Raw genomic sequence first — 16,113 nt, forward strand, 5'->3', positions numbered from 1 at the left:
AAAAATATCAAAATTGAGTATTGAGATGGTATTTCCGTAAAAAATATGTATTATTTAGATTTTTTTGGAAAGGACAAATTTGCTTTGAATTCTGTAGGTCCATTTGGGGGATTAAACAGGAGCCGTCCAATATTGTAACCAAACGACGCCGTTTGGAACGAAGCAGCAGCTTCGGCTATCACGCCAAACGGCGTAGTATCATTTGTCTTGTTCGTTTAAACCCCTGCAAAAGCAATGGAAACAGCTATTTCACAGGGGGTGTATATAGTTGTTTCAGTTTCATAATCTTTGATCTGTAACTTTCAACTGAACTGGCCCTCGTTCTCTCTCTCTAGAAGCCTCTCTTTCTCTCTCCATCATGATCCTCACAATCCGTCTCTCCAAAACCCTAGATTAATGTCACGTTACAGTGATAGAAATTGTTGGACTGCATTTCTCGATTGATTTAACTTGATGTTTGATCAGATCGTCATTGCAACGAAGCCCTAACCATGTCTTGGGGACTTGGCTGGAAGCGGCCGTCAGAGGTCTTCCATTTGACGTTAAACTACGGGACAGAAGAGACCTTTGATGATCGCAGCCCTACATCATCATCGGTGTCGTCGCCGTCGACGTCATCGAGATTTTCGACGGGATCCGCCTCGCAGGATCTTGAGCCTGGGTTCAGGATCGATCTTGATTGGACGACTGGCGATGACGAAGATCAAGTGGCTCTGAGGCTGCAGTCTCATCTGATGGTTGCGCTGCCGCTGCCGCAGGACGCGGTGGCACTGGAATTGAAGGCGGCCGATGAGGAGGCGGGGGAGGGCAATGTGGCTGTGGATATGAAGGTGGTGAAGCGGAGGGAGCCGCTTAGGGCGGTGACGATGTACAAGGTTGGTGGGTCCGGGCAGCATAGTGATGGAATTGGGGTGCTTACGAGACTGTTGCGCTCGAGTATTGTGCCCCCGGGGACGGCGACGGCGACGGCAGCAGGCACTTCATCGGTTGGGGATGGGGTGGTGAGTTACTCAGATCATTGGACGAGCGTTACTCTGCTCAACCTCGTTGGTTGTGGGTTGTCGGTGAGTATTTCTGTAAATTATACCACTTATTTTTGTATTTAAATATTTTCCTGTTTGGTAGATGACAGAACAAAAATTAAGATGAAGATATTGGGTGTGATGCTATTTGACCTTTCCGGTTTTTGAAATGGAGCTTAAAACGTTGGGTTGGGTTGTTCTGTGGTAGTCTGCGGAATAAAAGCTGTGGTAGTTCTTGGCTTGATAGAGCAAACTTGAGTACATTTGATCCGCCTTTTGCAGACATACACGAATTTCTGGTCTTGTGTTAGGCTTCTAACCTAGCACCCCAATTCTAAGGGTGTGTTTGGGAGAGTGGGAAGTAATGGAAGGAATTGTGAAGGATGGAAAGATATTCTCTTTGTTTGGGAGGCTTTTTAGTAATGGAATGGAAAGGAGTTGGATGGGAACTCTTCCCATCCAATCTTCTTAAAAATGAGCACTTTTTGTTTCCCCCGAATTGGAGGAGATTGGATGGAAAGGAGACTAAAAGTGCTCATCCTATCCATTACTTCCATCCAATTCCATTGCTTTTCATCCTATCCTCTCCCCAACAAGGAGAAAGAATCTTTCGTTCCATTCTCTTTATTTCCATTCCGCTCATTTATAATTTATTCCGTTCCATTCTGTTACTAAATATCAGCGTTAGGTTTGGAAGAGAAATTAGATATGTAAGTGTATGTTAAGGTTTCCTTTTATTTGCCTAAGACTTGTTTGACACATTGAAATGCCCTGATCTCTGTGTGACAGATTTTGTTCATCTGGAAACATTTGAGACCAAGTGGAAGTGTTTTTTTATGTTAATACATTTTTTTTAACCCAAAGAACCCTCCGGTTATGGCCTGGCTAGTTGTTCTCTTGTTAGTGCTGTTCAAGATTTTGACATATTATGTAAACAAGTAATGCTTGAGGACATTTGGAAGCTCATTAATTTTGTAAACTGTTCTCATAAAGCTCTTGAAGCTTTTAAATTATCAACCCAAGTATGACTAACCCACTACAACCTGAATTCCAGCAAGCTAGTTAGTGAAATTAATTGATCTCACGTTGAAAGCTGATTTTCATTTGATCTTGTAAGTGGATCATCAATAACTTTGGAGAATTACATTTTGGGAATGTTCTATTCGTACAATGATTTGATTGCCATGGTTAGTTGGATTCTGCTGTGTTGCATTCATTTTGAACAAGGTATGAGTTATTTGACCCCCAAGAAAGAGTTTTGCAGTCATACTTTAGAATTTTTGGTCTTCACTCAGTTAAGGTGGTTTAGCAAAAGATGCCCAATTCCCTTGGGGAATCAATTAGTGGCACCTCGTCAGGGGGGTAATAAATGAAACTTTAATTTAAAGGTTTATGCTTCCTGTCCAGTTATGATCAATTTCTCTAAGTTATTTTAATCACAGAGGAATTGCTAACAGATACCTATGTACTATCCTTGCAATTGCAAAATCATTCTTGTGGTTATTACTTCGGCATGTGTTGACAGGTATTACCAGTAGAGTTAACTCGGTTGCCTCTTCTTGAGACGCTATACCTTGATAATAACAAACTAGCAGTCTTGCCATCTGAGCTTGGGGATCTCAAAAACTTAAAAGTTCTAAGTGTTGACTACAATATGCTTGTTTCAGTACCTGGTAAGCTTGGAAATGTATTCCATTTCTTTTTATCTAAATAGCATCATCCTTTTTCTTTAGCATCAGATAACAGCATTTATGGTTGCTAATGCTCCATTTGGAACTAGGATTTGTGGAAGGAAAATAGAGGTACTTATGTTCATGCAATAATGTGCCTACATGAGTAAATTCAGTTCTTTTGGTTTTTGATTATGTTAAAAAAATCCTAGTTCCAAGCATCCTCTAAGATTGAACTTAAATGAATGAAATACCTCAAATTTCTGGAGGTCTAATGTATACCTTACTCTTTTTCTTGTTCTTCCTGGAAACCGTAACCAGTGGAGTTGAGACAGTGTGTTGGACTGGTGGAGTTGTCATTGGAACACAATAAGCTGGTTCGACCTCTTCTTGATTTCAGGTCATTTCATGATCAGTTAATGACACTTTGATGGCTCACCCTTTTGTACTGTAATTCTTAATGAAGTTTAGTAGTTCGCATTTGCTATAAGTCTGATACTCCTCTTTGGTTTAATTCAGGGCTATGGCTGAGTTACGTGTTCTTAGACTATTTGGTAATCCCCTTGAATTTCTTCCTGAAATTCTGCCATTGCACAAACTTCGCCATTTGTCTCTTGCAAACATCAGAATTGTGGCAGATGATAATTTAAGATCAGTGAATGTGCAGATAGAGGTATCGTATGATAAGGGAATTATTATGAGCTTCTAACTCACTTTGTCTTTCAAGTAAAGTATGCCTTTATTGACATGTGGGTTTGTGGCAGATGGAGAATAGTTCTTATTTTGGTGCATCTCGACACAAACTGAGTGCCTTCTTCTCGCTTATATTTCGTTTTTCTTCTTGTCATCACCCACTGCTAGCATCTGCCCTTGCAAAGATAATCCAAGACCAAGGAAACCGTTTGTTTGTTGGCAAAGATGAGAATGCTGTACGGCAGCTCATAAGTATGATAAGTAGTGATAACCGCCATGTGGTAAGTCAGCAAATTGTAGTTAGCCCCCCCACCCAAAACAACCGAAAAAAAGATACTCCTTGCTTAGTTCTGTTCAGCTCCTTGTCTAACTTGTTCTGCTTTGTCTCAGGTTGAGCAAGCATGCTGTGCTCTGTCATGTCTTGCAGATGATGTTATCGTGGCTTTGCAGCTGATAAAATCTGACATTATGCAACCCGTTAAATTAGTGTTGAAATCTTCTGGACCTGAAGAACTAATTTCTATTTTGCAAGTTGTGGTCAACTTAGCTTTTACTTCTGATGTTGTAGCTCAAAAGATGTTGAGTAAGGATTTATTGAAATCCTTGAAATTATTATGTGCACATAAAAACCCAGAGGCAAGTTCACAGATTCTAGTTAGGCTTTGATTTTTCTACGGTGCACCCTTATTGTTTGCATCTTCATCTAATATGGTGATTTATCTTTCATTAGGTTCAAAAGTCAGCTCTATTCGCAGTTGGAAATCTAGCTTTTTGCCTAGAGAACCGCCGGGCTCTTGTTACTTCTGAGAGTTTGAGGGAACTTCTTTTACGGCTGACAGTTGCATCTGAACCACGTGTCCGTAAAGCTGCTGCTCGTGCTTTAGCAATTCTTGGTTTGTTCTATATCTTTTAATTTGTATAATTTGAGATTCATTTTGCTTTAACCTGATAAGGTTTATACTAATGGACCACAGGGGAAAATGAGAATCTACGGCGTGCTATTAGAGGGAAACCTGTTGCAAAGCAAGGTTTGCGTATCCTCTCAATGGATGGGGGCGGTATGAAGGGTCTTGCAACGGTGCAGATTTTAAAGGAAATTGAGAAAGGAACAGGGAAACACATACATGAGTTGTTTGACCTTATATGTGGCACATCAACAGGTGGGATGCTTGCTATTGCTCTTGGAGTCAAACTTATGTCCTTGGAAAAATGTGAAGAAATATACAAAAAACTAGGTAATTATGCTGCTCAAAGAATGACCATTTTAATTCGTTCTGACATTTTCTGTAACTCATTATTTTTTGCTCCTTGTTAATCAGGGAAACTTGTCTTCGCTGAACCTGTGCCAAAGGATAATGAAGCTGCAACTTGGCGAGAAAAGTTGGATCAGCTTTACAAAAGTTCATCACAAAGTTTTAGGGTTGTTGTACATGGATCTAAAGTACGAGAGCCTTTTCTTTCCCATCTTAAATTTCTCTGTATTGGACTAGAGGATGCATATAGTGTTCAAAAGTAGAATAACTTTAAAATTCCTAGAAATATTTGTTATCTCTTAAAAATTTAATTCTGCTATCATAATATGTGTTGTTTGGAATAAGATATGGTTTACAGATATTGACACCACTTTATTTTAGAACACTATTGTAGTACTTGAGTTCTTTTATTCTTCTAGTTCAATCACTTTTTCTTTGTTGGCTTAACCTTCCCCTACCCTCAAAAGGAAAAAAAAAGGAAAACCAAAAATGAGTTCCATGAGTTTTGTGCTAAGAAATATTTGAGGGTAGGGATTGATTTATCAGCTCAGTGTTCCTCCTATCATAAGTAAATCTATCCTGATACCTTATGACAATATAATGTTACTATTTCTTTGCAGCACAGTGCAGATCAGTTTGAGAGGTTGCTGAAGGAGATGTGTGCCGATGAGGATGGTGATCTCTTGATTGAGTCAGCTGTGAAAAGCATTCCCAAAGTTTTTGTAGTATCAACTCTGGTCAATGTCGTTCCAGCTCAGCCCTTTATATTCCGCAATTACCAGGTTCAATATGAGAACTCCATGTTGTTTGGCATGAATTTATTATCCTTCTGTAATTGGAATTTACATTGATTCAGTGTTCCTTTGATTAATTGTTTTATCGGTTTCAAAGTGTAGTACCCTGCTGGCACACCCGAGGTACCTTCTGCAATTTCAGAAGGTTCAGCCTTCAGTGGCCTAGGATACAAACGCAATGCATTCATTGGAAGTTGTAAGCATCACATATGGCAAGCTATAAGAGCTTCTTCTGCGGCTCCATATTATCTTGATGATTTTTCTGACGGTATTTTCCTATTATTCTAGACTGATCAGTTGGTTGTAAACTATTTTTTCACATGGACATGTATGATGTTAGCCTGTCCTTTCTTTATGTTAACCATCATTCTTTTTGTATATTTATGCAGACGTGTTTCGCTGGCAAGATGGTGCTATTGTAGCAAATAATCCAACCATATTTGCCATACGAGAAGCACAACTTTTATGGCCGGATACAAAAATTGACTGTTTAGTTTCTGTTGGATGCGGTTCAGTTCCTACAAAGGTAACCTCTGTTCTGGTCTCTAATTCTAATTTCACTTTTTATGCCATTGGAATAATTTTTGAGGTTCTGAAGAAAACTTGAATTCTCTCTGAACATTTTATTTCCATTATACTTGTTGGAAGAGAGTTTTTGGGGGGGGGTTGTTCCCACTATGGTGTTCCATTACAGCGGATATTAGTCAGTGGTTATTTAGTAAACCAGAACTTATTTATAATGGTGAATTGTCTTCTTCATCATGTCATTTCTGTATCAAATGCATGCACTCTTATTGGTGAACAGATAATTGCTGTAGGATTATATTTGTTTTAATTGCCAGATAACCCTACTTAATGAAAAGAAAAAGAAGTAACTAGGGACTGCTGGCTAAGCTTCCTGGAGGTCTGGAGCACTAATGAAAGTAGATGACATTATTCCACTCCTTTCCTGTTTTTTAATTTTGAAGCCCCTTGACACCCCCTTTGAATGACCGTGCATTTGGAGATGCCATAGTGCTAAAGATGCTAGCTGTTACCCATTCATTGTTGATATATCTGTGTTCTATTTTAGATTCGAAAAGGTGGATGGCGTTATTTGGATACTGGGCAAGTGTTGATTGAGAGTGCTTGTTCAGTGGACCGGGTAGAGGAAGCTTTGACTACATTGCTTCCTATGCTTCCTGAAATAAATTATTTTCGTTTCAATCCAGGTGAATTTTTTTGTCCATAGATTTTTTTTTTCCAGTCATTGGTGTGTTTATGTGGTCATGCAATTCAATGAATTCTGCCATTTATTTAAACTTCAAAGAGTTCAGACTGCCCAGTTTTCTTATCTTATTTTGTTTTTTACTATTTATTGGGGAAACAATCTGGATCAAGCTTGAATGGCATGTATCAAGGAAAAGTTGATTCATGTTATTTTATTTACTATTCTATGTTCCTTTACAATTCAGTGGATGAGCGTTGTGATATGGAGCTGGACGAGACTGATCCTACTGTCTGGCTAAGGTTGGAGGCTGCAACAGAAGAGTACATTCGAAGTAATTCTTCTGCATTCAAGAGCGTCTGTGAAAGACTGCTACAGAATCAGCATGATGAGAAGCTCTCAGAGTATTTGAAATCACAACCCTTACAGCACGGAAAGGCCTCACACACTGGTATAAATGCTCAATTACTATTTAGCTGCTTGCCATAGGTTTTGTTATTTCAGATCTTCTTTTAACTTGATCTTTAATACTTCTTGTCTTCTCAGTGCTAAACCAGAAGAGCCCCTCTCTGGGATGGAGACACAATGTCTTACTTGTTGAAGCTTCTCATAGTCTTGATTCAGGACGAGTTTTCCACCATGCTAGGTCACTTGAGAAATTCTGTAGTGAAAATGGAATAAGATTGTCTCTTATGAATGGGATATCAGAAAGTTTGAAGGCTGTACCTGGGACAACATTCCCGACACCATTTGTATCACCACTGTTCACTGGGAGCTTTCCGTCAAGCCCACTTCTGTACAGTCCTGATATTGGGACTCAAAGGATTGGTAGAATAGATCTAGTCCCACCTTTAAGCTTGGATGGGTTTCAATCTGGGAAAACAGCTGCTTCACCACCTGAGTCTCCCCCTGGACCCAGGCAGCTCTCATTGCCTGTCAGGTCCTTGCATGAGAAGTTACAAAATTCTCCACAAGTAGGAATTGTACATTTAGCTCTCCAAAACGACACTAGTGGCTCAATATTAAGGTCAAATTTCCTGCTCTTGTTTCTTGTCTGTGTTATCTCCATATGTAAATGTGGATCCTAAATTTGCTTGTGTTACTGTAGCTGGCAGAATGATGTATTTGTGGTTGCTGAACCTGGAGAACTTGCAGATAAGTTTGTACAGAGTGTAAAATTTAGCTTCCTGTCAATGTTGCGGGGCAAGGACAAGAAGTATACATCAGCTGTTACCAACATATCCACTGTTGCTGAGTTGGTTGCATTTAAACCATACTTCCAGATTGGATGCATTGTTCACCGATATATTGGACGCCAAACACAAGTATGCTTCTTGGTCAATGCCTTCATATCCTGGATTGGTCTTGTTTGTTTGTTACAACTTATAACTAAGATATAGATAATAAAAATTGTTTCACTTTTTCTATATTTATAAAGGTTATGGAGGATGACCAAGAAATTGGGGCATACATGTTCCGTAGGACAGTCCCTTCTATGCACTTAACCCCTGATGACGTTCGGTGGATGGTAAGTCCAAATATCTCAATGTTGAGTTTTCATTAAATTTTGTAACTTGTAAGTTTTATTTGACAAACACCTGCACAGTTTTCCTTGAGCTTTTATCTGATATGTGCTGATTTAGACCCAACCGAATTATTTTCTGGCTCAATTGAAATAAGTTGTAGTTGGCCATTTCATGTTGTCAAGATAATTTACTAATCCAAAATAAAAAATGCCCTGATAAATTTTTAAAAGCTGAAAGGTTTTATTTCTGAGTTTAGTGTTGCTAAAAAGTGGATGTGAAATCAGCATTGTTAGTAATACAAATTTCTTTCAAGAGGATGTTTCCTGCTTATTTGAATCAAAATCTTTGGAATGTGGGAGGTGCCTAATCAGAAAAGTTATGTTTTTAGGAGAGTGGCTTTCACCAAGAAAAATTGTGAGAAATTATTAGGTAATGGTATGAGAGTTATAAGGGCTTTAAAGAAAATATGACCATAGGTGGACATGATTGGCAAGCTAGAATACATGTAGTTTACCCCACCTAATGAGATCAAGGTTTGATATGATTTTTGTTGTTTAGGAGAATGGCTTTCAATGAGCAGGAATATCATGCTCAAAGCTACTGAAACTTGGGAAACTATTATTTAATTATCAACATCATTGATTGTTAGAATTCCCTCATTCATGTTCAGTGGTGATATTAGTCCTGTTGGGATAAGATTGTAAGATCAGTTTAATTTACGGTCTCAAGCTGCAGAAGCTATTTTTGTCCAGTGAAATTTTGGGGGATGGAGGTAGTACTCTTATGTATTCCTGACAAGTTTCTATCTATATATGCATGTGTATATATATGTTCAATGACACGTGTTGAAAAGAAGAAATGGAGAGATCATTGTTATTGTACTGTTACCATATCATCACACTAAGATAAATAATTTCCAAGATGCCTAACCAAAAAAATAATAATAATAATTTCCAATACAGGATGAATAAAAGTCACCGGGGTGAATTATTTAATGCCTGATGTTCACTTAATAAAGAAAGGAGAAATAGTTTTCATTCTCTTGTATTGATTCTCCTAGAATTTTGAATGGAATATGGATACGTTAAAATGCCAGATGATTATTAGTGAGCTAGAATTTGTTTAACTCACCAACGAAGTGGGATTCAAGGATTGGTTGTTGTTGTAAGGATAGGTTAAATGTACAGTTCTTTAGTATATAGTCTCTCCTAGGATGCCAGGTAAGGATTATATTAAATGCACAATTCCTCTAAACCTGTGTTATCTGGAACACATCAATTATGTACATGGAATAGGAGTAAATTAAATATCCAAGACTTGGTTCATCCATGTTCTACATTACTGTTAAAATTCAAGATGTTGTTCAGCTAATTTGTTTTTAACAATTAAACATGTAATGAAAATAATACAAGCTACCTTCTTGTTCCTTCAAATTATCTGTTCTATTATAAAAAGTAATATGAGAATGTAATTCTTGGAAAATTATAGTCTTTTTTTTTTTTTTTTTTTCTATTTTGCATTTTTCAGGCCAAAAGGGTAACATCTATAAATATTTCATCATTGTATATGTTTCTTTCCCAACATTGTAGAGAACAAATATGAGAGAAAATATTGGGATTACTGAATTCAGTGTTTTGGAACAAAAATGGGCGGGCCTTGTTTCTAAGCATGTGCACGGATAGCATTTTCCGTCACATAGTTCAGATGCCCATAGCTGCCTCTGTTGTGATCATTTTGCACATTTTTGGCTCATTCTTATCTTTGCTAATCACAATGATTTCTCTGTATTTTTTACCGAACTCAGATTGGAGCTTGGAGGGACAGGATAATAATTTGCACAGGCACATACGGTCCTATTCCAGCTTTAATCAAGGCCTTTCTGGACTCGGGTGCAAAGGCAGTTATATGCCCTTCTGCTGAACCCCAAGAAATGCAGACGACAACATTTCATGGGTCAGGCGACTTCACTGCTCTGGAGAATGGTAAGTTTGAGATTGGAGAGGAAGAAGTAGAGGAGGAAGAAGCAGAACCTGGCAGTCCAAGGAGCGATTGGGAAGACAGCGAACCTGAGAAAACCGGGGAGAGGTCTATGCCTTATTGGGGCGATGATGAAGAGGAATTGTCTCAGTTCGTCTGCCAGTTGTACGATTCATTATTTCGGGAAGGTGCGCCTGTAGATGTTGCCCTCCAACATGCCCTTGCCTCGCACCGTAAGTTGTTGAGGTATTCATGCCACCTTCCCAATGTATCATAAGTCTATTGAAAATAGCATTTAGACGACGACAATATGAACACTGAAAAACACTCACAAAATTGAAATAAAAAGAAAAAGGGAAAGGAGAGGAGAGGGAGAGTTATAGATGTATGAGTGGAATAATCAAAGATAATTAATTAATCAGAGGAAACATCCAATTTTGAGGCGTACAGATTCATCTGTTGTTATAATAATGTGATAATTCATGTCTCTTTTTTTTTTTTTTTTTGTGGCCCCATTTTACTGCGTTATTTTTACAGGGACAGGGAAAAAAAAATCAAATTTGGGCAGCCGCCACTTTTGGACCCAAAAAACATTCATTCTCCTTATGATTAAGGAGTCATAATTACTGGCCCGAATTCAAGTGTCAAAAGTATCACTCTTTTACAGGTGGTGAGTGGTAATTTCAGCCACTTGATATCGGGCTAACCATAAAGGTTCTATGGTAAAAAGGATGGAAATAACAACTAGTGGTTGCGCTAGCAATGTTTAAATTACTTTTCTATTTTCAGTTCCTAATTTTCATTTTTTTTAACTTTTTCGTGTTAGGTTTCAATTTTTTATAGCTTAACTAGTTGCCGCCTTCCATTGTTTAGATGTAAAATATTTTTTATTTTATTTTTTGATGTTTGTATTGTAAAATATTTTATATTAAAAATTAGTTATATGTGTATATGTATATATATAAACATATATACATGCATGCATGAATCAAGAATATATAGTATGTTTGTATATGTGCCCGTGTCTGTATATGTATGTATTTTTGTGTGTGCATGTGCATGTATATATGTGTATGAGTGTATATGTATATGTATGTATGTATATTTGCGTGTGCATGTGTGTATATATATTTATATGTATGTATCTATGTTCATGTGTATGTATATATATAGATTCTTTTATATTTAGGCCAAACTTATATTTTTTTCTCATAAACTTTATACAAAAGCCTATCACTCTCTTGAGTTTTGAATATAACTTATTGAATACTTAATCTTTGTAATTTACACTTACTAACTACCTAATTATTTAGTTAGTATTGAGCATATAATAGATTTGTCATTAAATATGTGAAAATAAAATAATAAAATACGTCTAACGGCTTTTGAATTACAAACTCATCAATAATTAGGTTGTGGGTTGGAACAAAGAGGAAAGGGAGGGGTGGGTCGGATGTGATTAACAGGTTGTCGGTTAGAGCAAAAAGGACGAGGAAGGGTGAGTCACTTGTCGATTGTCAATTAAAGCAAAGAGGGAAGGGAATGGTAGATTGATAATGAGTTGTTAGTTAGAAAAGAAAAATGATGGGTCGGAGCAAAGAAGAATAGTCGAGATTGATCAAGAAAGTGACATTGATGGGAAGACAGGAAAAGAGAGCAAAGATGATGGCCAAAGGTAAAGGGAAACGTAGAAGGATTGATTGGTTCTTCTTTTGTTTCTTTCTTTTTTTTTATTTTTCTTTTTTTTTGCTCATCTCACGTGTCACTATCAAGATTGCTCGATACGACAAGGGACTATATTATTCTATTTGAGTTGATGGGAGACAAAAAAAAGGAGTAAAAACGACGATCGAAGGCGAAAGAAAAGGTGGAAGGAATGTTCGATTCTTATTTTGTTCTTCCTTTTTTTTATTGTTATTTTTTCTAACTCACATTATTATTTTAAATCATATTAAGTAGTTAATATATTTAAATTATAAAGTTTAAGTATTGAATGAGTTAGATTCAAATTTAAGAGGGTGATAGAATTTTCACGTGAGAAAAATATGGGTTTGACCTTTATATACAAAAGGATGGTTTCATGAAAGTAAAATAAATAAATAAATAAAATATTAATTTTAAATTAGTAAGTCATTTTACATATTTAGAGGTAAAAATAATTTGATTTTTGTATTTTTTTTATGTCAATCAAATATCAAAAAATAAAAAGGATATTTTAAAAAAAAATATTTTATGCCTAAACAAAGGAAACAGTAGAAATAGCGTTTTCGTAAAAGATTGAGGAACGATGGCATATATATATAAATATAGTCTTTGTATATTTTATTCAGAGATCCTTAATTTGTTCTTCTTTTCCAATCCTGGTGTGTCCTCCTGTCCAGTGTCCAAGCAGTCAAAGGCACCCCAGGGATGATGGGGGAAGAGCCGTCTTGAGTCGGGGGGGTTGTGGGTGTGGGTAATAGAGGGGGAGAGAAATTGGTGGGGGTGGGGGTGGGGGGGGGGAATGAAAGATATATATGAATAAAAGCTAATATTTAAATGCTGCATGCATGCTATATATTTTGTTAAGTCTTTTATTTAATTATTATTATTAGATTTGTGAAACCCAGAAGAAGTGAGGAAGTGAACACCAAACAGCCACATGCCTGCCTGCCTGCCTGCCTGCAACTTCACTTCAGACTACTGCTTGCTTGGGATATGCTCTCTCTCTCTCTCTCACTCACACACACACACACACACAAATTGAAGGACTGTGTGGCTCACTCATTGCTACTTGTTTGATGCAGGTAGGATGGGGGGGGGGGGGGGCTCACATCTCTGATCTCACCAATTAAAATAATAATAATTATTGAATTTTGGCCGAATTGACATTAATTGTGCAAATTAAGGATTTGCTCAATTAATTATATATATATGATGATGATTGAGGTGGGCGCCTGAGACCTTTTGGAGCCAGCCAGCCAACACCCCCACAACACCTCTAATTGTGATGCATGATCCATCGATCCTCCTTCTCTCAGCAATTAATTAATTTCATTTCTATGGCTATCAGTTTTGCTTTCCCCTCAAGTCATGCCTCTGAATATATGCCAATCCAAGTCCTCCACACCGCCCAACTATCATTCTAAATTGAATTGAATTGGTGATTACGATCATGTTCATTTCAAATTTAAAAAAAAGACCCACAGTTTTTACTCTTATTAGCTTAAAAAATTCCAAGCAAATATTCATATATAGGGTCACAATCAGCTTTATTAATTTTAATAGTCACTAGCCCACTTCAAAAATTATTTCCCAAAAAATGTACCTCACAATACCTAACCTCTCAATTTAACAAAAAGTAAGAAATTATAATTAGATCAGTTAATTAGTTAGAATCATATATAGTTTAGTGGTACATTATAATATTGGTGAGTCCAATTTTATTAATTCTTTCTTATTTGAGAGGTCACTTTCATATGAATGAATTATAAAAAAAAAAAATAAAAAAATACAAAGTTTTCATTACTTGTGGTTGTGGTCTTAAAAAGTAACCAAATTAGTGAAAAAGAAGATGCCCAAACGTCCCTTTTAGATTCTTAAATTTTCAGTTTTAGGGTTTTAACATGAGGTGTAATAAAAGTACTTTAAAAAACATGATTATTGGCCATCAAGTGTATGTCATCATAAACAAAAGCACCAAATGGTAATAAAAGAAGGGGTAAAAAGTTTTAAAAGTAGAAAAAAAAAAAAATTCACCTTGAAGGTTGACTTAATTAGTTCAATAATAGAGATAACTATTTTTAATTATTGTTTATATATATAATCATATAAATTCTTTAAAGAGATGTGTTTGTGTGTTTTCTTAAATAAAATTTTGTTTTAATTACCTAATTCTTTATTTCTCAATCGAGTAAAATCTCTTGCTAAGTACTAATTAATATCTCTTTAGTAATATCATATAAGTATTTATTATTATCTTATTAAACTTGCAGTCTATTTTTGACATCTTACCACTAAGTCACAAACAGTAGAGGGAAGCTATATTTAAAAGGCTTGAACTAATTAAAGACCTCATTCACAATTAAACACCAATCCACTTCCCTTTCACTCGAAAGACTTTGAGATAAGATCTCACCAGAAAATCTATCCAATTTTACTTTTTCATATGTTTTAAGCTTACTCACTAATTAAGCTTACTCAAAACATATAAAATAATAGAGTCATGAGTTGTCATCATTTGGAGGAAAAACAAAGAAAAGGGAAAGCAATTTTCAATAGAAAAGAAAGAGGGAAAGAATGATCACAGCCTCTCTCTCCATCCATCCCCAGCTCCAATTATGCAGTATGTCACGCTGTCCACTTCCAATATAAAGGAAAAAGTAAGCTTCCAACCCTTCCTGAACCATGAGTCCTCCCACCAATGACATCAACAAACAAATACCCTAAACACACCACTTCTTTTGATGATCCATAATCCACCCTGCAGCTAGCTTAGCCTTAATTAGCCCTCCTCCTCCTCCTCCTCCTTCATCGCCATCTTCAACGCTTGTGAGTTATAAAGATCGAAGATTTGTTCGTGGCGTCCCTGCTCTTGCTCTATTGACTTTCCACTGATTGAGTTAGGGATTCTGCTTTTGGTGTTTCTTTCCTTTTTTTTTCTCCTTTTCGACATGGCGGCGGCAGCCCCGGTTGAGGTGGGAACTCGTGGCACTGTTGCATCGCTGGTGATGAAGGAAATAGAGTACTTTCGCCGGCTTGAACTCGACCGCCATGGCAGCTGCAGAAAGCCTCAGCCTCAGAATCACAACACAGTAGAGGCGCCATCCGGCGGCAGTAGCACCACCACAAACCGGCCTGCAGGCTTCAGCTTCTTGATCATGGCTACGTTGAGACGGAAGAAGAGAAGAGGCGGCGGCGGCTTCCTCCCGAGCATGTGTTCCGCCGCTGAAGTTGCCGACTGCCACCGGCTGAACGGCATTCCTGGTTTCAGTTACCGGAACCTCAAGGACGATCTGAAGGATTCATGTGACATATAACCAGGCTAGCTAGCTATATATACATATATATGCAACATATATATATATGTATAGGCTTGGGAATCCGGCCGATCATCGATCGGCACTGCAGCTGGACGATCAGCCGCAGCTTTTGCAAATTCATTGATTCTTGATCTTCCTGTACGTCGTTGCAAAAGTAAACTTATAACTAGTAGTGGGAACTCAATTATATATATATATATATATATGGTTATGGATGGGTTCAGCTTCCTTCCTTCCTTCCTTCCTTGTGATGACGATGGTTAAATCTAATCTAATGGGTTAAATCTAATCTAATGCTTCGCTTGGTTAATATGCTAATTTAAAGGTCAAAGTTGTATACTTTTGCTTTGCCTCTCATATATCTTCGGGGGGTCGCTTTACTAAATCCAACTTTCAAACATATGGGATTACTGGAACTCCCAACCAACCACTGGAATTTATGTTATGTGCTTCCACGTGAATCAATTGGGGTTGCCTACTCAACTATCAGCTAACAATTCCAACCATCCAAACATGCCCTTGTCCTTTGTTCCGAATGGGGAGGGTGAGAGTTTCCTAGCTTTAAAAATATAAACATCTATCATTAATATATATTATTAATATTTTAAATGGTCACACAATGACCATTTAAAATATTAAAATTAAGAATGTTATTTTTATCTATAATGACGTTATAATATATATTATTATTCAAGAATGAATCTGTGACAATCTAAGGGTAGATCTAAAAGAAGACTATCCCTAAATCCATTAGTGATTTTAGTTCTCTTCCCTTCTCAAATAGTTCAAATCCCAAGAAAGATTTAAGAGAGGGTTGAGGTTGGCATGGACTACAGCCCGTGCCTGTCTCCTATATCTGCTCCTGTTATTATTATTATTATTATTATTATAGATAAACAAATAAAACTTGACTTTTTTATAATGTAAATTCATATTATTTAATTTAATTA

The 16,113-nt window shown here is 37.0% G+C and overlaps 2 protein-coding genes across 4 annotated transcripts; both read left to right on the forward strand.

Moving 5' to 3' along the window:
- Positions 1-256: 256 nt before the first annotated feature.
- Positions 257-10,613, forward strand: LOC127795647 (phospholipase A I). 3 transcript variants are annotated; one of them, XM_052327451.1, is made up of 18 exons: positions 259-1,064; positions 2,548-2,695; positions 3,014-3,107; positions 3,212-3,365; positions 3,457-3,666; positions 3,776-4,021; positions 4,116-4,278; positions 4,360-4,620; positions 4,705-4,826; positions 5,259-5,420; positions 5,535-5,700; positions 5,822-5,958; positions 6,505-6,643; positions 6,887-7,090; positions 7,186-7,666; positions 7,748-7,964; positions 8,078-8,167; positions 9,970-10,613. In XM_052327451.1, exons 1-18 carry the CDS (start codon positions 492-494, stop codon positions 10,417-10,419), a joined length of 4,017 nt encoding a protein of 1,338 aa, XP_052183411.1. In that variant the 5' UTR covers positions 259-491; the 3' UTR covers positions 10,420-10,613. The 3 variants fall into 3 exon arrangements, with proteins under 3 accessions (XP_052183413.1, XP_052183411.1, XP_052183412.1); XM_052327452.1 differs by having other exon boundaries at positions 3,014-3,092; XM_052327453.1 differs by lacking the exons at positions 8,078-8,167; positions 9,970-10,613 and having other exon boundaries at positions 257-1,064; positions 7,755-7,949.
- Positions 10,614-14,398: 3,785 nt separating this feature from the next.
- On the forward strand, positions 14,399-15,433 carry LOC127795650 (uncharacterized). The gene has a single exon (XM_052327455.1). It carries the CDS (start codon positions 14,795-14,797, stop codon positions 15,158-15,160), a length of 366 nt encoding a protein of 121 aa, XP_052183415.1. The 5' UTR covers positions 14,399-14,794; the 3' UTR covers positions 15,161-15,433.
- The last annotated feature ends 680 nt before the right edge of the window (positions 15,434-16,113 follow it).

This window comes from Diospyros lotus, chromosome 2 (assembly GCF_014633365.1).
Source record: "Diospyros lotus cultivar Yz01 chromosome 2, ASM1463336v1, whole genome shotgun sequence".
Taxonomy (NCBI): Eukaryota; Viridiplantae; Streptophyta; class Magnoliopsida; order Ericales; family Ebenaceae; genus Diospyros; species Diospyros lotus.

What these genes read in the sequence shown, in the direction of transcription:
- LOC127795647 (XM_052327451.1), top strand. Translation starts at nt 492, where the DNA reads ATGTCTTGGGGACTTGGCTGGAAGCGGCCGTCAGAGGTCTTCCATTTG. An exon ending in TTCAGGTCATTTCATGATCA is followed by an intron (nt 3,108 to 3,211) that starts GTTAATGACACT and finishes GGTTTAATTCAG; the next exon opens with GGCTATGGCTGAGTTACGTG. An exon ending in CTGATGACGTTCGGTGGATG is followed by an intron (nt 8,168 to 9,969) that starts GTAAGTCCAAAT and finishes TACCGAACTCAG; the next exon opens with ATTGGAGCTTGGAGGGACAG.
- LOC127795650 (XM_052327455.1), top strand. Translation starts at nt 14,795, where the DNA reads ATGGCGGCGGCAGCCCCGGTTGAGGTGGGAACTCGTGGCACTGTTGCA.